The sequence below is a fragment of the Staurois parvus genome, unplaced genomic scaffold (assembly GCF_062004578.1).
Source record: "Staurois parvus isolate SC_StPar_1 unplaced genomic scaffold, SC_StPar_1.0 ptg000145l, whole genome shotgun sequence".
Lineage (NCBI taxonomy): Eukaryota > Metazoa > Chordata > Amphibia > Anura > Ranidae > Staurois > Staurois parvus.
Genome location: NW_028317941.1, coordinates 4,973,523 through 4,998,119, shown reverse-complemented (window position 1 = coordinate 4,998,119; position 24,597 = coordinate 4,973,523). Strand labels below are relative to the sequence as shown.

General features: G+C 41.2%; 1 protein-coding gene across 1 annotated transcript in view; it reads left to right on the top strand.

The window, feature by feature from the left end:
- TINAGL1 (tubulointerstitial nephritis antigen like 1) overlaps window positions 1-24,597 on the top strand; it is a 92,381-nt gene that overhangs the window by 18,532 nt on the left and 49,252 nt on the right. Inside the window, exon 2 of the mRNA XM_089673870.1 lies at window positions 22,725-23,055. Within this exon, the coding sequence (XP_089529996.1) occupies window positions 22,749-23,055 (307 nt within the window). The 5' untranslated portion in view covers window positions 22,725-22,748. The remainder of the gene's footprint in view (window positions 1-22,724; window positions 23,056-24,597) is intronic.

Here is a 24,597-nt window from a genome sequence, read left to right as displayed (position 1 = left end):
TTCCTCCAAACACGAGTGAAGTTTAGACCAAAAAGTTCTACTTTGGTCTCATCTGACCACATGACTTTCTCCAATGCCTCCTCTGGATCATCCAGATGGTCATTGGCAAACTTCATACGGGCCTGGACATGTGATGACTTGAGCAGGGGAACCTTCCGTGCATTGCATGATTTGAAACCATGACGGCGTAGTGTTCTACCGACAGTGACCTTTGAGACCGTGGTCCCATCTCTCTTCATGTCATTGACCAGCTCCTCTCTTGTAGTTCTGGGCTGATTCCTCACCTTTCTTATCATCAGTGATACCCCACGAGGTGAGATCTTGCATGGAGCCCCAGTCCGAGGGAGACTGACAGTCGTCTTTAGCCTCTTCCATTTTCTAACAATTGCTCCAACAGTTGATCTATTTTCACCAAGCTGCTTGGCAATTGCCCCGTAGCCCTTTCCAGCCTTGTGGAGGTCCACAATTTTGTCTCTGGTGTCTTTTGACAGCTCTTTAGTCTTGCCCATGGTAGTAGTTGGCGTCTGACTGACTGTGGGGTGGACAGGTGTCTTTAAAGAGCTCAGACAGGTGCTACTAAGTTAGATTAATGAGTGGAGTAGAGGTGGACTTTTTAAAGGCACAGTAACAGGTCTTTGAGAGCCAAAATTCTTGCCGTTTCTTAGATGTTCAAATACGTTATGTTCAGCAGTGCAAGACAAATAAATTCTTTAAAAATCATACAATGTGATTTCCGGAATTTTTTTCTACGCTATGCCGTGATGTCATAATCGGTGAGTGGAGCGCAGGCCGGATGTGACATCATGGTGTAGTGTAGGAAACACGTCAACGTAACTTTTGGTTTCCTACGCTATGCCGTGATGTCATATCCGGTGAGTGGAGCACAGGCCGGATATGACATCACGGTATAGCGTAAGAAACCCATTGACGTTACCTTCCGGTTTCCTACGCTACGCCGTGATGTCATATACGGTGAGTGGACCACAGGCCAGATGTGACATCACGGCGTAGTGTAGGAAACGCGTCGACATAACTTCTGGTTTCCTACTCTACGTCGTGATGTCATATCCGGTGAGTGGAGCGCAGGCCAGATATGACATCATGGCATAGCATAGGAAACCCATCGACGTAACTTCCGGTTTCCTACGCTACGCCGTGATGTCAGATACGGTGAGTGGACCACAGGCCAGATGTGACATCACGGCGTAGTGTAGGAAACGCATCGAGGTAACTTCTGGTTTCCTACGCTACGCTGTCATATCCGGTGAGTGGAGCGCAGGCTGGATATGACATCACGGCATAGTGTAGGAAACCCATCTATGTAACTTTTGGTTTCCTATGCTACGCCGTGATGTCATATCCAGTGAGTGGAGCACACGCTGGATGCAGTGCTCCAGAGCCATCTTTGCTGTGTCTGATCGGACTATTGCTGCCAGTTTACAGGCTATAGGAACCTTCATTGGCAGATACCGTTTTCTCTGTTATGGGAAAGTCATAAGGCGTTTTTATTCATGTCAAACATGTGAGTGCATATGATGCATTTGGCTTTTAATAATTAAAGTTATTGTCAGTATTACACTATTAGTTTTTTTCTTTTCTTTACACCTTATTTGTGAGAGATCCTTTTTTGGAGTTTCTTCTGAGCAGTATAAATCCCCATTGTGGAGGATATCTAATATCCACAAGGCATATTTGACTCTTAATTCAATAGAGTCCAATATATTTGGTGAGTGCAGTATATGTTGTATGTCACGGATGGTGTGAACACACTGAAATTTCTTTATATAGCACCATTTTGTTGAGTTTGGAGCACGTTGGATTTGAACATTTTCTATTTCTGGATTGAAACTTTTTATTTTGGCACATATATTTATTTGGACATTTTTTATAATTTTTTTAAGTAACAAAATTCTTTTATGTATTGTATTTATTAATGTAAGAGCTGTGTTTTCACTTCACAATTAATAAAACATAACCAACAAATCACATAGTGAGATTTGCCGATTCCACATCCCACTGTTAACACCGATGCATTTTGCAGTCCACATCTGCTTCTTCAAAGGCTTTGTGGGGGTGGTCACAGTATTCGCTTAAATAACAGGATTGCTATTGGTTCAAAAGCGATAATATACACCAAGGTCTCTGCCAGGGATAGGCGCACATCCTGTGCCCATAGATCCACGTCCTCCTCAATGGGGAGGAAGGAGGAAAACAAGCCAGACACAGGAGAAGAGCGGGCGGAGGCCACCGCTAGTTATCAACTGTAAGCCTCTATGGTCTGCTGTCTAACTTCAGATCCACAATTGATTAATATAGGTATTGGCAAGAGCGCTCATATGGTGGCAATAAAAAATTGAACCCAACGCCTAATGTAGAACAAGGAGCTGGACGGGATGACTATAGTGCGCAGCCTACAGACATTCCAGGAACACTCTAGTAATACAATCACCTGGTGACTGTGACTTCCAGGGCAGACATGCATCCACTGCGTCATAATCACCTTACAAGTCATGCGTGTTTGCATTGTTAATCCTGAAGACATAGCCCAAAGGCTTTCTCCAGATTCACACGTAACAGATATATGTTCTACATAACTGGCTTTCAATGCAGAGGGTTGCTTATTCTAGACACCCATTCATGTCAAAATAAAACATTGCTTGAATACCTTCCTACTGTAATCAATTTCTTGGCAGAGATTTCATCAGTAAAAATGTTCATGCCTGCTGTAACACATCTCTGGGCTGTTTCCCAATGTGTGGTATGTTGGTCACTACGGGTATTGAAACGTCTTTTTATTTCAGTACATCTCAGGAAAAAATCTCACTGCTTCAATGATAGCGGAGGCGGTTAAAAGGAGCAGGATGTGCGAGTCGGCAGAAAATTCCATTAATAGCGTGTATACTTTTCCTTCCGTTAAACATCATTTAAACGACATCTGTCATCGAGTGCATAGATGGCCAGTAGTTTATTACTTCAAGTGACTCTTCTTTTTGAGTCTATAAATGCTCAAACTTTTATTTTTATTTTGGTTTGAATTTGAAATGCTATGGGTCAACTCACACCAGAACCCGATGTGTGAAACCCGCTTTCCATGTGTGTTTCCTGCACCGCATTCAAAATGCACTGCACTTGAGATCTGCAGTGGGTGTCGGTGTAAACTTTACAACACCCCAAAAGCAGGTCACAAACAGTGCATTTACCTGCATCGGATCACTTGGTACAGTAGTACGGTGTGATCATTTTGCTGTGCATTTTATAAAGTAGTGCATGCGCTTCAGGGTGGATTTGATTTAAATCAAGTTGATTTAAATCACGATTCTACTAACCAGGCTTATTACATAGTTACATAGTTAGTCTGGCTGAAAAAAAGACAAAAGTCCATCCAGTTTAACCATGGAAAAAAAAAGAGTTACAATCCTACACCCACAGTTGATCCAGAGGAAAGCAAAAAAACCCCCAGCAAAGCATGATCCAATTTGCTCCTGCAGGGAAAAAAATTCCTTCCTGATCCCCCGAGAGGCAATCGGATATTCCCTGGATCAATTTTACCTAAAAATGTTAGTATCCAGTTATATTCTGTGTATCTAAGAAAGAATCCAGGCCTTTTTTGAAGCAATCCATTGAGCTGGCCAGAACCAACTCTTGAGGGAGTCTATTCCACATTTTCACAGCTCTAACTGTGAAGAAACCTTTCTGTGTTTGGAGATTAAATTTCTTTACCTTCAGACGTGAAGAGTGCCCCCTTGTCCTCTGTGATGAGCTCAGAGTGAATAGCTCTTCACCGAGTTCACTATATGAACCACTGATGTATTTATACATGTTGATCATGTTTATTCTTTCTACTTTTCCAAACATTGATTTTTATTAGCACTGTCTGGGAATTATACTTGTGCGTTTTTTTGTTTCAAAGGCTAAATGTACATATAAAACACATTCATGGTTTTGATAAATCTAGGGACTCCAAACAAATTTGCAAATGTAAATTCCAGGGTGGATTTGATTAAATCAAGTTGATTTACATCCCGATTTAAATCACTAGTGAAAAGGCTCGATTTAAATCATCATTTTTAACCACTTGACCTCCAGAGGATTTACCCCCCTTAATGACCAGGCCTCTTTTTGCTACTCGGCGCTGCACTAATTCAACTGATAATTGCACAGTCATGCAATGCTGCACCTAAACATTTTTCACACAAATAGAGCTTTCGTTCAGTGGTATTTGATCACCTGTGCGCTTTTTATTTTTCATGCTATAAACAAAAAAAGGCCAAAAATTTTGAAGAAAAACAATATTTTTTACTTTCAGCTATAAACAATATATAGTAAACTCAAAGCTGGTTATAAATTTAGGCCAAAATGTATTCTACTACATGTTTTTGGTAAAAAAAATCCCAATAAGTGTATATTAATTGCTTTGTGTGAAAGTTATACCATCTACAAACTATGGTATAGATACTGCAATTTACGCCATTTTTTGCTATACAGCGCTGCGCTAGTTTAATGGACAATTGCGTGGTCATGCAATACGGTACATAAATGAAATTTACATCCTTTTTTTCCCCACAAATTGAGCTTTCTTTCGGTGGTATTTGATCGCCTGTGCGGTTTTTAATTTTTGCGCTATTAAAAAAAAAGGCTGACAATTTTGAGGAAAAAAAACAATATTTTGGACTTTTTGCTATAAAACATGTCCAGTAAAAAAAAATTTTAAAAACAAATTTAGTCATAAATTTCTGCCAAAATGCATTCTGTGACATGTCTTTGCTAAAAAAAAAAACCCAATATGTGTAAATTAATTGGTTTACGTGAAAGTTATAGCGTTTACAAATGGTGGGAAAGATACTGGGATTTTTAGGTTTTTTTTATACTAATAATGGCGGCGATCAGCGACTTATGGCGGGACTGCGGCGGACATTCTGACATTGGGGGGTACTGACTTGGGGTCACTGACATCCCCAGTGACACCAATACAGTGATCAGTGCACAGAAAAAAACACTGACACTGTCCTAATGGCACTGGGGAGGAAGGGGTTAAGTTTATTATTCAGGGAAAGGGTTAACTGTGTGAGGGGAGTGTTTTACTAGGGGGCGGGGGTGTGTACTGCAGGGAACACCGCTGATCGGGGGAGAGAAACTCGTCTGTCCCGATCAGCGTGTCCTGGAGCTGTCAGTGAACTGACAGAAAGCACAGATACTGCAGCTGTGCTCTCTGTCAGCGATTGCCGCCGATCACCGGGACATAGCCGGTAACGACCGGCTGTGACCCGGCAACTGACATCTGCAGCTGTGATCAGCGGGACAGGTAGGGTGGCGGCGCGCCGTGCGCGGCCCCTACCTGTTTTAAAAACACACGTTTTAAAACGTGCTTTTGCCCAGCTGTTCCGCCCTGCCGCCGTATTTCTACAGTGGCTGGGCGCCATGTGGTTAAAGAGCAACTGTCATCTCTGTCTTGCAGCGGCTCCTCATCTGGCCCACTGTTGACTCACCGACAGTCCCATTCACTTTAATGGGACGGCTGGTGAATCAGCAGTAACACAACAAGGTGAGGCACATGGCGTCAGCAGGTGAGTGGATGCCCGCTAACAGGCGCTGCTATGATGTGGCTAAAATGACAGGTGCTCTTTAAATGTAAGGAATCCGACTCATTCTTGCTGGTAGTTAGAATATTTAATATTTGCAAACCAAATGAAGGTTTCCTTTTTAGAATAATAAGCTGTCAGGTTAGTAAAACAGTCATATCAGAACCGATTTTAGGTTAATAGGTTAATCACACATAGTTGGAGAACTACTCAAATTCTTTTATTTCATGTTTTTTCTCATGGTTACTGTGAAATTGTGTGAATGCATCAATGCAGTGCATGTTATCTCAGCTTGCAGAGCTTGGATTCATTGAATGAGTTTAGCAAAAATGTAAATATTGCAGAATATACAGCCTCATGCTATATAACTAAGCTCCATTTCATGCTGAATAAACTAAATTATTCATACATCTTAAATAGAAAACTATCTTTAGATAGATTGTTACTCCAAAAGCATTTTATTAAAATAAATTTGATCAAAATAAAAAAAATGCTATTTAAATTAAAAAAAATCTGATTTAAATAAAAGAAAAATCGATTTTTATCCACCCTGATGCGCTTCTTTTGGTGTGTTCTGGCGTCATTTCAGACCATTCAAATGAATGGTCTGAAACTGTATTGCACCCAGATCGTATCTGCAACTCGTGGTTTGATCTGGCCCCTAAAGTATATGTGAACCCTTACTTTGGGAAACACCCCATTTAAACCCATTTAGTTTAAAATACAAACGAAAGGCAAAACGTGTGTGTGTGTGTGTATATATACACTGCTCAAAAAATCAAAGGAACACTTTTTCATCAGAGTATAGCATCAAGTCAATTAAACTCCTCGGATATTGATCTGGTCAGATAAGTAGCAGAGGGGGTTGTTAATCAGTTTCAGCTTCTTTGATGTTAATGAAATTAACAACAGGTGCACTAGGTGGGCAACAATGAGACAACCCTCAAAACAGGAATGGTTTTACAAATGGAGGCCACTGACATTTTTTCCCTGCTCATCTTTTCTGACTGTTTTTCACTAGTTTTACGTTTGGCTAGGGTTAGTGTCACTACTGGTAGCATGAGGAGATACCTGGACGCTACAGAGGTTGCACAGGCAGTCCAACTCCTCCAGGATGGAACATCAATACATGCCATTGCCAGAAGAGGCTCAAGAGCATGGAGGAGATTCCAGGAGACAGCCAGTTACTGTAGGGGAGCTGGACAGGGCCGTAGAAGGTCCTTAACCCATTAGCAGGGCTGGTATCTGCTCCTTTGTGCAGGAACAGGATGAGAACTTCCAGAGCCCCACAAAATGATCTCCAGCAGGCCACTGGTGTGAATATCTCTGACCAAACACTCAGAAACAGAATTAATGAGGGTGGCCTGAGGGTCCGACGTTCTCAACTGGGCCCTGTGCTCACTGCCCGGCACCATAGAGCTCGATTGGCGTTTGCCATTGACAGAATTGGCAGGTCCACAACTGGCGCCCTGTGCTGTACGCAGATGAGAGCAGGTTCACCCTGAGCACATGTGACAGACGTGAAAGGGTCTGGAGAAGCCGTGGAGAATGTTATACTGCCTGTAACATTGTTCAGCATGACTGTTTTGGTGGTAGGTCAGTGATGTTCTGGGGAGGCCAGGGGCGTACTGACCATCCGGGCTCTCGGGCACTGCCCGAGGGCCCGGGGTCGGTAGGGGGCCCCTTGAGATGCCTCTAGAACCTTTCATAGGCTTTTTCATAGGCTTTTTTGGGTGTGGTTTGAGTGTGAGCAAGGACACGGGCCCAATGATCCACTATTGCCCGGGGGTCCCATGAGTTGTCAGTCCGCCCCTGGGGGAGGCATATCCAGGGAGGGACGCACAGACCTCTACAGGCTAGACAATGGCATCCTGACTGCCAAAAGGTATCGGGATTAAATCCTTGGACCCATTGTCAGACCCTATGCTGGTGCAGTGACAGAATTGTGCACAGCCATCCAAAGCAGTGTGCCCGAGCTGACAGGGAAGAAAACTGTTAGTAAACAAAACAGTTCTCCTCCCCGTCAGAGCTCATTGGAAATCACCGGGTGCTGGCGAGTAAGCACCGGCCAGGACCCAGTGATTGACAACCGTGGTCACAAATGGAGGTGTAGGTAGGGCCCCTACCTAGAAATGCAAAATCACGTATATACCTGTACAGTGTACATGTGATGCAGCCAGGATGCTCCTGCCCGCTGAGCACGGCCCAGTCAAGTGAATGAGGCTGCACGGCAACCATGCATAATACATTTGGCTGTGGCACAGTTGTCTGGTGTTTAGGGAGTTAAAGCAGGAGGCAAGGAAGTGATACACTATCTCCTCACACCTGTCTAATGCTCTCTGAAAAGCGATCAGAATGCAGATCGCTTTTCAGACAGCAAAGCAGGTGTAAACAAAATGTTAGCATTCAATAAACAACCCCCTGAATGCAACAATCATCTATATTTCAATTTAATAAGCATGCTATAACTGGAAAGCAGTTGTTTGTGGTACCCTGAGGCAGTACATTCTATGCCTACATTCATCAGCTTATTAAAATGTCTTTAGAATTTATGTTAGAGCACTGACACCTATAATAAAACATATTGTCAATTTCATCATTCATATATCAACAACACTAAAAAGCTCCTTACATCAAATTGTAAAACAAGAGACACTTGTTAACCACTTGCCCTCCAGAGGATTTACCCCCCTTCCTGACCAGGCCATTTTTTTTGATACAGCGCTGTGTTAGTATAACTGACAAATGCACGGTGATGCAACACTGTATCCAAATTAAAGTTATGTCCTTTTTTCCCCACAAATAGAACTTTCTTTTGGTGGTATTTGATTGCCTTTGTGGTTTTAAATTTTTTGCGCTATTTATAAAAAAGAAAATCTGCAATCTTGAGAAAGAACAATATTTTTGATGCTTTGCTATTAAATATATCCAGTAAAAAGATTAAAAAAATCAATTTTCGTCATCAGTTTAGATTATTAGATTAAATGTATTCTGCTACGTCTTTGCTAAGCAAAATCACAATACATGTAAATTAATTGGTTTACGTGAAAGTTATAGTGTCTACAAATGGCGGTATAAATACTGGAATTTTTTTTAATACTAGTAATGGCAGCGATCAGCGACTTATAGCAGGACTGCGGCAGGCATTCTGACACTGGGGGGGACTGACTAACTGTCACTGACATTCTCAGTGACACAAATACAGTGATCAGTGCTAATAAAAAGCACTGACACTGTACTAATGACACTGGGCAGTAAGGGGTTAACATCTGGAGCGATCAAAGGGTTAACTGTCTCCTTTGTGTGTGTGTGTGTGTGTGTGTCTGTGTGTGTGTTGTACTGTGTAAGCACACTGCTTTGTATTACTTTGATATGCAGAGCAATACAAAGCAATGTGCAGGAGCTGACAGGGGAGACGTGTATTGTTTACCCAAAGGCCTCTCCTCCATCCATGATACATGGTGATCAAGGGATGCTGGCGAGGAATCACGGGCCGGGACCTGGTGATTGACAAGAGAGGCCGCCAATATTGCCATGTCAAGATGTGCCATGCTGATAGACTCATACCCAAAAAGACGGAGTGCTGGAATCAAATCAAAAGATGCTTCAACAAATTATTAGTTCAAGGGTGTGCACACTTATGCAACCGTATTATTTTAGTTTTTTATGTTTACTTTCCTCCCCTAAAGATTTCAGTTTGTGTTTCAACTGAGTTGTACAGTTTATTGGTCCAAGTAAAGGTCGAAAAAGTTCTGAAATGATTTATCTTTGTCTCATTTTTTTACATCACAGAAACCTGACATTTTAACAGGGGTGTGTAGACTTTTTGTATCCACTGTATTTATGTTCACATATGGTTGGATGATTGATGTTTGCAAAGTATTACTCCATTCACTAAGCTGAAAATCAACTTTGCAAAGTGAACTTGTTCATGTCCTTCAAAAAATCAAGTCCAGAAGCTGGCCATGCACTATTAGACTTTCTTTAGAGCAGCCTTTCTAAACCTGGGTGCCCAGGCATCCTGGGGTGCCTCCAGGCTTCTTCAGGGGTGCTTTGGCAAAATGTCCAAATATGATATACAAGTCGGGAGGTGGATCAATCCTGCTTTTTAGTACACAAAGCCACAGGTTTTCATTGTGCACTTTTATGACCTTCTAGCTGCTAGCATCCTAACAACCAACGACCTCATTAGTTGATAAGGGGATGTCGGATGCCTGCACATCATCCTTGTTTAGCCCTCCTCTACCCCTCTCTGTCAGCACTGGGGTCACATTAGCAGAATGAGGGAGAGAAAATGAGAGAGACACACTGGGTTGGGTGTACTGGATGTGTGTAGAATAGGTTTTTACATGTTAGATTGGGGTCCCTTGAGATTGTGCAGAATTTTAAAGGATGCCTTGAGATTATTCATAATTCTAAAGGGTATCTTGACTGAAAAAAGGTTTTGAAACACTGCTTTAGACTTATGGATGTGGGGCAGTACAAATAGATGGTTGAGCTGTTTTTTACTTCCTCCTCATTGCTCCTTCTTAAAGAGGATCTTCAGCTTGTTTGAAAAAAAAAAAATATTATTTAGCAGCTACATGCAAAGGAATCAAGTTGCCTATATTAACTCTTAAGATTTCATCCATTCCTAAAATGTTATCCACTCAAATTAGGCTAGGCTTTCTCCTATTTGGATTCATGTAATTTTTGAACTACCATTGAGATGGGTTTTTCTGTTATTTTTGTTCTATGCTCCATACCTGGAGCTCATTTTCTTAGTTTTTTTTATTGTTTTGTACCGTTTCAAGTATTGTACAAATTGATTAACAAATAATCTAAAAAAAAAAACAATAAAAACTGTAGTTGCTGAATTTTATTAAAAGGACACTTACCTGTCCAAAGATTCACCCGGACCATTTCTTTGCTAGTGTTCAGGTCCCCGGTGGCAGAATGTTTAGTGTGGTAAGCCGGCTGTGACTACTTGCGGTTTCACAGCCAGAATCCCACTGCACATCTGTGAGCCGCACTGCGCTATGTGAATGGTCCAGCAGAGTACTGGGACCTGTGACAAGACCAAAGAGGTTGTGGGTGGGGGGGAATGGGGCCCAATTTCGGGGGAATTACCTAGGCAATCTTACTGGAAGTGGGAGCAGGTACATACTAAAAAGTACCCCCCCCCCCCCCACACACACACACCAAAAAAATGTCCAAAAGTGTAAGTGGAGGGGGAAGGAGGACAAAAAGCAGAACTTCCCTATTAATGTGAAATTCTGCTTTAGGCTGCAGGCCTCCATTTGCAGTTACATCATGAATGGACCAATCCCCCCGTCAGGCTGCTGACAGCAGTTGCCAGCATACCTAAATAGCAGCTGCATTTGATTGGATGCACTCACTGTTCGGCTGTTCGGCTGACAATTTGCCAGCTGGCTTTGAACCCATATTGGAGAACGTTGAACCCATATTGGAGAACTTTGGTGTGCTGGTGACATTTCTCCCGTGGGATGCTTCTCAGTTCCAGCCAATGGTCACTGCAGCACCCACATACACATATAGTCTCTCTTTGATGCAGGAACAAGTGCGTTGGGGTTTTGGCATTGTGACTGCAGTATTAGGGCCACAGAATATATGAATTAGCACCATGCAATGTAGATTTTAAACCTAGGTTTAGTGAGGACTCATCAATGTACAACTTGGAATAGCAGCTGGATGGACCACCTTGCCATCCAGTTATGGTCTTCACACAGGACACCACATCCTGCTCAAAGTTTTGGAGTAAAAAGATCTGCCAACTGATCCTTAATTTTAAAGGAAATTCCAGATTATGAAAATCTTTTCCTTGAAAATCTTGTTTTTGGTTTATAAAGGCAGAGCAAACCTTCCATACAACACACTGTTTTTTTGCATGTCAGCCTTCAGCTGGCCATACACTATGAATTTCAGCTGCTTCTTGATGAACTAGACTAAGCTTGCCACATGGGTGGCCTTGTTTGCCCACCCAACAGCCTTCAATTGAACTTTCAGAGGAGCCAGCTGGAAAATTGTCAGCCTAACAGTGAGTGCATCCATTCCTGCGAGACTCTGAAACGTTGCTCTTGCTGTAACTATGTGATTGCTTATTAAAGCCTTTGAACCCATATTGGAGAACTTTGGTGTGCTGGTGACATTTCTCCCTTGGGATGCTTCTTGGTTCCAGCCAATGGTCACTGCAGCACCCACATACACATATAGCCTCTTTGATTGTCAGCCAAACAGTGAGTGCATCCAATCCTGTGAGACTCAGAAACTTTGCTCTTGCTATAACTATGTGATTGCTTATTAAAGCCTTTGAACCCATATTGGAGAACTTTGGTGTGTTGGTCACATTTCTCCCTTGGGATGCTTCTTGGTTCCAGCCAATGGTCACTGCAGCACCCACATACACATATAGCCTCTTTGATTGTCAGCCAAACAGTGAGTGCATCCAATCCTGTGAGACTCAGAAACTTTGCTCTTGCTATAACTATGTGATTGCTTATTAAAGCCTTTGAACCCATATTGGAGAACTTTGGTGTGTTGGTCACATTTCTCCCTTGGGATGCTTCTTGGTTCCAGCCAATGGTCACTGCAGCACCCACATACACATATAGCCTCTCTTTGATTGTCAGCCGAACAGTGAGTGCATCCAATCCTGCGAGACTCTGAAACATTGCTCTTGCTGTAACTATGTGATTGCTTATTAAAGCCTTTGAACCCATATTGGAGAACTTTGGTGTGCTGGTGACATTTCTCCCTTGGGATGCTTCTTGGTTCCAGCCAATGGTCACTACAGCACCCACATACACATATAGCTTCTCTTTGATTGTCAGCCGAAAAGTGAGTGCATCCAATCCTGCGAGACTCCGAAACGTTGCTCTTGCTGTAACTACGTAATTTTTTATTAAAGCCTTTGAACCCATATTGGAGAACTTTGGTGTGCTGGTGACATTTCTCCCTTCTAATACTGCAATAACGCAAGCCATGTTTTCGACTGGTGGTAGTTATGTTCATACACCTAGTGAAAAGCTTGCTGAACTTGGCTACAGTAGATTACATAATATAGTGCTCATGTTAAATAGAAACTGATGGGGCTTTCTGAATTGAACATAGATGAAGTATTTCCTGTCTAGTGTTAGCGGTTCCCTGATCGTTTTCCACTGTTGCCTGGAGTTGGGATTTAATGTTGAACATATCAGTTATGATGGAAGGGCTTGATTAGAAAGCTGCTTGGCTCATTCACCAGAACCCAGTCCACTGTTCACAGCCCAGAGCACTGATGTACTGGAATAATAACTGTATTTTATGCTGTGATGTATGAGTCATAAAAGGTTCATCAGACCATGAAGATTTATTGAACGGGCATGGACGTAATTTTTCACATGATATGAACAAGCTGTAGCACAACTCTGCTGCCTCCTAAATATGGATTGAAAGGAAAATAATTAATAATGACCCAATTAATAGGCACTTTTTTTGTATATGAAACATGCAGGCATCTTGAATGACAGACCATCTAACCAAAAAAAAGACTTTTTGTTATTAGTATTAATAATAATATTAATAATAATAAAATTAATAGTTATGAGTAACCAATAACGAATTTAGGTAGCACATATGGGGGGATTTACAAAAACTGGAGAGTGCAAAATCTGGTGCAGCTCTGCATAGAAATCAATTAGCTCCCATGTTTTATTGCCAACGCTTAATTGAACAAGCCAGATTTAGAAGCTGATTGGCTACCATGCACATCTGCACCAGATTCTGAGTGCTCCAGTTTTAGTAAATCTCCCCCATATTTTGCGTGCATTTTGGGCAGCAATCCATACATTTTGAATGGGTCTCAAATGCACATCAGTGCAGTGTACAACACAGCTGGCCCTCCAGTGGTCTCAAATGCACATCAGTGCAGTGTACAACACAGCTGGCCCTCCAGTGGTATGTACTGTTATATACTAGCCACAGTATATATTTACGCATACCCTTTGTTGTGGTACATTTGCAAAAGATAAGTCAGATGCATTCTAATGCGTGGTAGGCTGGTCAGAAATGAAGAACCAACACACCATGTTGTTGATGTACCTCCAAATGGGAGTCAACACGCATTAAAATACACACGCATAAATGTAAATAGGTATGTAAGAGTCTCAAAACAAACTTCTAAATATCTAAGCTGTTGTATGATGCCTACACAGCTACAGTGACTAGGCAGGATTGGAAGCTACATACAAGTTTCAAATATTAGATGGCGTACCCGAAATTGACAGGTACCCGCTCCCACTTCCACTGCGATCGCCTAGGCCGGGTTCACAGCCAGGTGCCCACTGCGCATGCATCCCCTCATTGTTATTTTGTTTATTATGAAAATACCTTCTGCCTACACAAGGTGATAAATTACCAGTGTGTGTTTTTTAGGGAATTGACTTGAATGATTTTTTTTTTTTTCTGGTATTTACCTCCCTTTTGATATTTTACTTGATGAATTGACTCGTTTTATTATCTCATATGCTACTTCCAAAAAATTAGTCACATGACCATATCGCATGCGGAATCCTTTTGTGCAGTGGTTTCCAAACTGTGGCCCTTAGCTTACTTCTATCTGGCCCTTCAGGCACTATTCCTTCTACTGATACGAGACACTATTCCACCCACTGACACCAAGGATGGGGCACTATTCCTTCCACTGACATCATCGATAGGGCACTATTCCACCCATTGACACCAACGATGGGGCACTATTCCACCCACTGACACCATCGATGAGACACTATGCCACCCACTGACACCAACGAAGGGGCACTATTCTTTTAACTGACACTACTGATGGAACACTGTTTATTCCCACTAATGCCAGGACATTTTCTACTCCCACTGGCCACAATCCGACCCCTCTAAAGTCTGAATGACAGTAAACTGGCCCTTTGTTTAGAAAGTTTGGAGATCCCTGCTTTAGTGAATTGACCCCACTGAGGATTACACCTTTAGAGCAGCTTTTTTTTTTTTTACAGTATAAGAACATTACATAGAAACCATTTACGAGTTTTGCTTTTGTAACCAGGTGTGGCTGACAGACTGACCTCTGCCTTCCTTTTATGATTCAGGGATTCCATATTGGTCAGAGTGTGGTTATCACTATATTTGTCTTGACAATATGAAGTACTTCTAAAGTCAGAATTCCTTAATTGAAATGTAAAGGTCCCAATGTACAAAGGTTAATGACTGTGTACAAGTGATCAGACTCTCATATGATTGCTTTTTCACCCAGTGTCCAGTGCAGGACAGGTATATTATACATGGGCAGTTACTGTATATGTAGCTCATTTTATCTCTGCTCCATCAATGTAAAGCACCATCCACAATTTTATACCCATATGATCGACATTTCATTAGACTGTGGTTGCTTCTGTAAATACACTTTTAGATTGGTGCATCATTTTTCTGATATGGGCCATTTTGTGCAATACTCTGCTGCCTTCTAGGAACTGTTTTCTCAGGACCTTTTAAGAAACACAAAACATACTCGATAAATAGCCCTTTTTTGTGAAATTGGTACACAATTTGGACCACGAAACAAGGTAAAAAATAATGGTGTAAAAGTTTGACTTATAGTTTAGTTTTTTTTTTAACTGAGTTTGAGAGTATATCACAAATGGGAATACAAGTAGAACTGCATCACATTAAGTGTAAGTATAGACAATTAGTATTCTATACAAGAAACCGTATACATAATGTGGTTTCTGGAAAGAAGTCTTCCAGCATCCGGTGGACCTAAGTGAATATATAGTTAGACAAATGTCAAGCACTATATAAACAAAAACAAACAAAACACTGGGAAAAGACTAGCTTTTCCATACCCGTATGGTAAATCCTAACAGAACATCAACCAGTGAAGGCCTAAGCCTTTATGATCTCAGATACTATGTGTGTAGTAAAAATACAAACTGTGTTTGCAATTTCCCCAAACAGTATAGGTGTCCTTTTATAAAAAAGAGAGCAGCGGCAATCCTGAGGATCGTTGCTGATCTCCGATCATTAGTGGTTTAGGAAACAGCGATGATCAGCGGAGAACATGTTCTCCACTGATCATCTCAGCACACAAATGGCCAGTGTATGATGTCAGCCCTTCACTGGCGATCTGTGTTCTCCCTCCAGATTCTCCAGCCCAGAGCTGGAGAATCGGAGAAACCGCAAACAAAGCAGCGATAATTTACCACTGCTTAGTAAATGGTGTTTGACTGATATCTTACTGTAATCTTGTGAGATTATAGTAAAAGCAGCCGTTTTCCAGCGTTGAAATTGCTTGTAGATCGGTTCTCTCTTCATTTGGATAACTGATCTACACCGCTTCATAAAAAGGCATTCAGAGGAGAACTGTCTTCTCCGAGAATGCCGGAGAACTGAGCAGAGGTCATTTACCGCTGCATGAGAAAAGGACACCATAGTGGCTAGAGGCAGAATAGTATATAATGATACATAACACAAATATAATAAAAAAGGATAAAAAGCACCTCAGGGTTTTAGCCATTTGGCTCAGAAATCATTGAGAGCAAAGAATCGCTGGTATCTTTGGTATCTAGCTAAGGGCCCCAGATCTTATAAAATTTCCTCAGGCACCCCCTAGCATCATATATTAGTTTGTAAAGGGGGTGGAGTTGATTGGTAATTTTTCTCCATAAACCAATATGTAGCACTTTAGTGTGGGTCCAATTTAGAACAATCACGTTCCTAGCATAATAAAACAGGGGACGAAGGAAATGCTTGGTAACCTAGGAGTCATCTTCAAAGATACCAAGGAGTCACCACTTGGGACAGCATACATTAGGTAAATCAAAGGTATCAGTAAAGGATGCCCTGACCTGCGACCAAAAAGGTCTGATTGTGTCACAGCTCCATAGCATATGCAAAAAACCACCAGGTTCCTTATCACATTTATGGCAGGTATGTAAATATCTCAGCTGTGAGTCTATCACTGGTGGAGATTACTGTGGAGGAATGGGAATTAAATACTTCTGCCCAGATATCAGCTGAAAGATCAGGAACGTCCTCAACAAGGCATGAGGATGGTCTATCCTGTAATAGTGTATAGTAAGTGGAAATGAGTCAGGGGTGGTCAGGACAAAGTAGGGCATGTTCTAACTTAGAATTGTTCAATTGAACATTATGTAGCCCAGATTGTGCCTCTGCAGCATGTTTAAGCTGGGTATAGTGAAAGGACCACTGTGGTTTGACTTATAGTTAAAGCATATCTAAACCCAATCATTCATGCATTTCAAAAGTAGTTTTCACATTTTTAGCTTTCATTAAAACTATGAACCGAATTGAACTGTCTTTGTGGACCTGATCACGATTGGTGGATTGTGGATTGTTTCACAGTTTTAGTCACAGACATTTATATGAAGGACTGTTATGTAGTGATGTTGGATTATAATTACACACATGTCTATGATTAGCACAATTCTGATTTATAGTACCGGTATGTTAATTTGTTCATATTTTTTAATGCTACACAATGCCTTCGGAAACTAACTGTCATTCAGCTAGGGTTTACTATTACTTTAAAGTCCCACTGCCTTCTCTACACAAGGTATGTGCAGTCATTTGGGTTTTATGTTTTGCAGGCTGTATACATGTCTGTATGTTAGACCTCTGCTGAAGGTTACTGATTGCCCTGAAGCTGATCATTGCCTGGCTGGAGCTACCTGTCATTCTTCACATTCTAGGAGCTCACCTGTGGCTTCCAGATGTCAGGATATACTGTCTTTGATGCTCGGGTAGCCTGTGTACCTTTAGCTTCTAGCATAGTATTAATATCCAATACTACAGCAACAACCAGCAATATTAAAAAAAAAACTGAAATTTTTTGTAGATCTGAAATATGGCAGAACTGTATATTTTCACCTGTTTTGTACAGTAAGGGAATGTAAAGCGTTCCACCTGCTAAACATGTCCTGAGGGCTTCAGTGGAATGATTCTACTAACCAGGCTTATTCATTCTACTCTTCCAAACATTGATTTTTATTAGCACTGTCTGGGCATTATACTTGTGCAATTTTTTGTTTCAAAGGCTAAATGTACATATAAAATACATTCATGGTTTTGATATATCTAGGGACTCCACACAAATTTGCAAATTTAAATTCCAGGGTGGATTTGATTTAAATCAAGTTGATGTAAATCATGATTTAAATCAGTAGTGAAAAGGCTCAATTTAAATCATCATATTTAAAGAGCAACTGTCATCTCTGTCCTGCAGCGGCTCCTCATCTGACTCACCGACAGTCCCATTCACTTTAATGGGACGGCTGGTGATGCAGCAGTGACACAACAAGGTGAAGGACGTGGCAGCAGCAGGTGAGTGGATGCCCGCTAACAGGCGCTGCCATGATGGATCTAAAATGACAGGTGCTCTTTAATGTAAGGAATCCGACTCATTCTTGCTGGTAGTTAGAATCTTTCATATTTGCAAACCAAATGAAGGTTTCCTTTTTAGAATAATAAGCTGTCAGGTTAGTAAAACAGCGATATCAGAACCGATTTTAGGTTAATAGCTTAATCACACATAGCTAGAAACTACTCAAATTCTTTTATTTCATGTTTTTTCTCATGGTTGCTGTGAAATTGTGTGAATGCCTCAATGCAGTGCATGTTATCTTAGCTTGCAGAGCTTGGATTCATTGAAAGAGTTTAGCAAAAATGTAAATATTGCAGAATATACAGCCTCATGCTACATAACTAAGCTCCATTTCACGCTGAACAAACTAAATTGTTCATGTATCTTAGATAGAAAAGTAGATTAGATATATTTTTACTCCAAAAGCATTTTATTAAAAAAAATTTGATAAATATCAAAAAAATCCGATTTAAATTTAAAAAATCTGATTTAAAAAATAGGGTAGCACAGTGGCTAAATGGTTAGCACTTCCGCCTGGCAGTACTAGGGTCATTGGTTCAAATCCCAACCACGGCACCACCTGCCTGGAGTTTGCATGTTCTCCCTGTGCCTGCGTGGGTTTCCTCCCACATTCCAAAGACATGCTGGTAGGTTAATTGGCTTCTCTCTAAACTGTCTCTATTGTGTATATGTATGAATGTGAGTTAGGGACCTTAGATTGTACACCCCTTGAGGGTTAGGAACTGATGTGAATGTACAATATATATATGTAAAGCGCTGCGTAAATTGACGGCGCTATATAATTACCTGTAATAAAATCATCAATTTTTATCCACCCTGGCAAATTCTTACTTTCATCTTTTTTTGGACAAAAAAAGCAGATAAACCTGTAAAATTTGAGGGAGGAATTAACCTCTTTCTGACTATGTAACGCATTGCATGCTACTGCTGAGTCTGTAATCTGCAACACCCCCAGACCCTTTTCTACCATTGATTGTCCCAGGAGAGCCACTTCTAATGTGTATTTTGCATGTGTATATTTGGCACCCAAGTCCATTACTTTACATTTTACAGTGTTGAACCTTATGTGTCATGTGGCTTGCCCAACTGTTATATTAAAGCAGAACTCCAGTTCAAAAATTTTTTTTTTAACATGCAGTGGGGCTGTGTCCCCACTACATGGATCAACTGCTCTTTTCTTCTAGGGGTGAGTACAACGCTCATCTGAAAAACTGCACTCCACCATGGTCCAGCAGTGGACTGGTCCTATTTATGGAGTGTGGTGACGTCAGGAACAGTCCATTTGCAAGACTTCTGGACCGCGGAGGGGGGTGGAGGGGGGCAGGAGCCGAAGGGACAGGCCTTGTGCGGGGAGGATTGGCGGGTCAGGTAAGTATAGCTTTGCTGTCCTCTCCCCTATAGCAAAGCAGTAAACCCATGTAGTGCAGGCACAGCCGCACTGCATGGGCAAAAACAAAATGTTTGCCTGGAATTCTGCTTTAAGGTTATCCTATAAAATGGTTACATCCTGTGCTGAATTTATTTCCCTGTATAATTTAATTTGTTATTACCAGCAAACACTGTCACTTTGACCCCTTAAAGAGCCACTAAACAATACATCAGTGGCTGGCAGGGAACTCTAGGACATTACAGCTCTGGAGAGAACGGTATAGTTTGCTTTAAGTGTGCTTTATTGACTAGGTAGTGCAGCTTATCTAACTTGTGATCACTGTGATCCACCTTCATGGCAAGGGAGAGTATCACCGGCACACTGAGGATCACCAATATGGGTCCAAAAGTTTTAATAAACTGTCACATAGTTACAGCAAGGCAACGTTTCGGAGTCTTGCAGGACCCATTCATCAGGCATGTGCGTTTGGATTGTACACTTGCATTCCACCTTCAGAGCAGTCACATAATTGGGAACCCATCCCGCTGACTTCCAGTCCGAAGCCTTGACTGAGAGCTGTCAGTGAGCATACTCTTAGTATACATACGCATACCACTGTGGATGCAGTGCAGCTGATGTGTGTTAAAACCCATCATCCTTGCCACCACATATAATGCATGCGTTACGTGGTCCGCAATAAATTAAAATGTTCAAATATTTCAAAGGCGACTCCAATAACTGTAATAACATGCTTACTCTAAGGTACCTGATGAAGACACATGGTCAACATTTGCAGTTAGAAGAAAGGAGGTTTAAGCTTAGAATCTAGAAGGTATTCTTTATTGTTAGAGCAGTACAGCAGTGGAAAACCCTTCACCAGGAAGTGATATAGCTAGCTAGGGGTATGAGCAACTTCAAAAACTTTTAGATATCTTCCCTGGAGATTATAATTTACAAGGCTTTGGGAACTGTTATTGAATACAAAAACACACACACAGCTGGATAGACTTGTCATTTTTCAACCTTATACGCCATTGCAATAAAAGGTCAGAGAAGTGATGCAGATGCAGATCACTTGATTTTTATAACTGGTCCCCATTCATGAAAGACTATAGACATGAGATAATTGTAACCCGATCTATCAGATTGGATCCCATTGCAAGCATAGAAGTGCCTTATAGCTGTAGGCTCCACAGCCGAATGAACTTTTTGGGATTTTCTTTTTTTTTTGACAAATGCATTTTCTTTCTCCCCTAGAGATATACAACACCATAGGTATCATCCTGCTCTCCCCACTCTCTCCTCCATAGCAATAAACATTCAGAAAATCTGGGCAGAAATATGTGCCTGCTTACCAGCAGAGATTTCTTAATCACTAAGATAAATGAAGAAGTCAGCAAGTTCAGACGGCGTTTGTCTCAGCAGTATTACAAGGGTGTTGCAAGTTGCCACAATTTGACATTTTTTCTTAAGTGGTTGTAAAGGTTCTTTTTTTTTTTCAAATAACAAACATGTCATACTTTCCTGCTCTATGCAATGGTTTTGCACAGAGCAGCCGCGATTCTCCTCTTCTTGGGTCTCCCGCCGGTGCTATCAGCTCCTCCTCTTCTACATGTGACAAGATAGGAAGCCACTTCCTATGATAGCATACATGTGGGCTCAATCCTGAGCCGTGTTGTTTGTGTCTATTGACCAGCTCTCCCCTGCTCCCTCCTCACCCTATTTAATTGACAGCAGCAGGAGTCAATGGCTCCCGCTGCTCTTACTGGGGTTGATTTACTAAAGACCAATAGACTGTGCACTTTGCAAAGTGCAGTTGCACTCTGCAGGAGCAAAGAGTGTGAGGATTTCCTACCATTATATGAGCATTTGATTGCCGATGGGCACAGCCATTAAGGAGGAAGAGTCTTGATCGTGAATGATATTCACCACAAGCGCTGTTGCTTATCAATGTGAGATAAGCCATTACATTTGCTGAGTGTCACTAAATTGGGGTTGGATCTGTTTGGAGCACTTGGTGTCACTGGCATGAAGTTTACGTTGACACTTGTGAAATCTTCATTTAATCACATGGTGATGTAGTAAAACAAAGACTTGTTCACAGTTGCATGGTGGACTCTCATATGGGACTCAAAGTTCATTTTTATTTTTCACTTTCATGAATTGGATGTTTTGTATTTATTTATATAGTTATTTATTTAATTTATTTGATATAAGTTATAGAAATAGAGCAGCCTTTCTCAACCAGGGTGCCCAGGCACCCTGGGGTGCCTTGAGGTTTCTCCAGGGGTGCCTTGGCAAAATGTCTAAAAATTGCCCAAAACTTGTATGCAAGCCTGCCTTTCAGTTACACAAAGCCACAGCCACAGTGAACCATTAGGGCCTTCTTGCTGACGGCTTCCTGACAACCAATGACATCATCAGTTGATAAGGAGGATGTCAGCTGCCTGCTCAGCATCCTAGTTGGACCCTCCAAAAAGTGTATTTGCTTTGGAAGAATAAATCACCTCTAATGTCGGGTGTCCTACATGTATGGATGTTGCTGCCTTATATAAAACTTTTCACATTTAGAATGGAGTGCCCTTTTAGAATTATGGACAGTCTTGAGGCACCCCATTTTAGAATCGGGTGCCTAAAGACTGTCCATAATTGTAAAGGGGGGCCTCAAGACTGTCCATAATTTCAAAGGGTGCCTCGGGACTGTCCATAATTTCAAAGGGTGCCTCAAGACTGTCCCTAATTTTAAAGGGTGCCTCGGGACTGTCCATAATTTCAAAGGGTGCCTCGGGACTGTCCTTAATTTTAAAGGGTGCCTCAAGACTGTCCATAATTTTAAAGGGTGCCTCAAGACTGTCCATAATTTTAAAGGGTGCCTCAAGACTGTCCATAATTTTAAAGGGTGCCTCAAGACTGTCCATAATTTTAAAGGGTGCCTCAAGACTGTCCATAATTTTAAAGGGTGCCTCAAGACTGTCCATAATTTTAAAGGGTGCCTCAAGACTGTCCATAATTTTCAAGGGTGCCTTGAGTGAAAAAATGTTGAGAAACACTGCACTAGAGCACTTTTATTTGGATGTTGCATTGCTTACAGTGGTTGTATTAATAATATTAAGTGCAGTGGTGTGAATATTTTACCATAATGCAGAGAATTCATTAAAGTAAAAACCTTTAGCCTTTAATTAATAATTATTTAGGATAGCAAAGTAGTATTTGTATTCGTTTTATTCTTTGTTGTGATGAAAATGTAACTTTCCTTATGTTGCCTAATGGGAATTTAACTGGGAATCTTAATTCCTCTTTGAACATTGAAGACCTTTAGGCAATAATCTTTACTGACAACAGCATCTTATCATTCATCTCCTTACAGGAACTTTGACAGCAATATCCAAGGATGAGGCTCTTTTTCTTCGCTTCGGTTTTGCTGTGCATTGGTGTGATTAAAGACATCACGGCCCGTAGGTCTCGCACCCGACGCGAGCTGGCCCCAGGACTTCATACTCTTGGAATTAGAGATCCAGGTGGCTCATATTGTCAAAAGAGAAATTCTTGCTGCCCAGGAAGAGATGATGCCTGTACAGTGCCCTATTTGGATACCATCTGCTACTGCGATCTGTTCTGCAATCGAACAGTGTCTGACTGCTGCCCTGACTTCTGGGGGTTTTGTTTACACATTAGCCCTCCAGTAAATATTCAAAAAGGTAAGAGCAATAATACCATTATCATGATGGATTTAATGGATGTATCAATAAGCTGTTTACTTTTTCAAGGGCATTTTCTCCCAGAGCTTAATGAATGCAGTGAAAGTTCAGTCTGAAAAAAATACCCAATCACATGCAAGGAAAAAAAAAAAAAACGTTTTATTCTTACATATGATTGGATGATGGAAGTCACCACATCTTCAAATTATTCGTTAAACTAGAGAGAAAAATCCCTTGCAAAGTTCAACTTTCCTTGCAGAGTGAACAGCCTATTTGCCTTTAGTAAATCAAGTAGACTTTGTACAGTTTTCTCTATGTATTACCTTCTGTTTCCATGGGGTTAAAACCTATGGTATAAAAGTGCAACACTTATATATTAAGTGATGTCAAGTGAACCAATAAAGTGAAATAATTACAATGGAAATGCAAAAGTGTCCGTCAAATATAAATGGATAATAGTGCCCGTGGGACTACAAGGCACAGCAACCTTGGTGAAAAACAAACTATGATTCAGATCCAGTGAAGAGATCCACCCTAGAAGACATGCTTTTGCACGAAACGCGTCGGAAGGAGCCACCCTTGCTGATGTCACGCCGTAGCTCGGAGCGGTGGCCATTTTGGTACTGTGTTTTTACATGTATTTTACACTCATTCCATGTGGATTGTTTCTACTCTTATTACAATAAAATACTACACTATACACCACTTCTTGGCTCCTGTGGTGAGCTATTTTCTCTAGGAAGAGGTCCTTCCTTCGGTTTACCTGTGGCGGAGCAGTCCAGTGCATTTCTCTTTGGCTCTTTGATGTGATCTACATATATGATATATACCAGTAGCTTTCTGGTGAGTTTACATTTAACAGCGGTGGTGGATCTCTTCACTGGATCTGAATCATAGTTTGCTTTTCTCCGAGGTTGCTGTGCCTTGTAGTCCCACAGACACTATTTTCCATTTATATTTGACGGACTCTTTTGCATTTCCATTGTATTTATCTCACTTTGTATTGATTCACTTGACATCACTTAATATATAAGCGCTGCACTTTTATACCATGTATTTTACAGGTGTTGATACCTTTTGTGCTAGCAGCTTTCACTCATTTATTTCTAGCACTCGTCTATATATACAATTTGTCTGCATTCACTCATGGGGTTAAAACCATTGACAATTATTGGTTCTTGCTTTATCTTCCCTCTAACATCAACTTGTCTTCTGTCTGGAATTCAAGCATCCATGACATGCAAAGTTCTCCTCTTTTGCTTGTGGTTTGTGAGTGTACGGATGCATGTATTTTTCAGCATGGTCAGTGGTGATGACGAGGCTGCATTTTAGTTGCAAATCAAAATGTAGACATCCAGACGTATTCAGTAAGGCAGTGCAGAGGGTAAATGACTATGGACAAAGTGCTGGAACCCATAGCAATTAAACAGTCTGCATTTACTTATTCATTTGTCCAGTAAAAACAATGAAACCTAATTGCTGATTAGTTGTTTTAACCTCCCTGGAGGTATTCCGGAGTGTAGCTCGAGGTAAAGTTCCAGT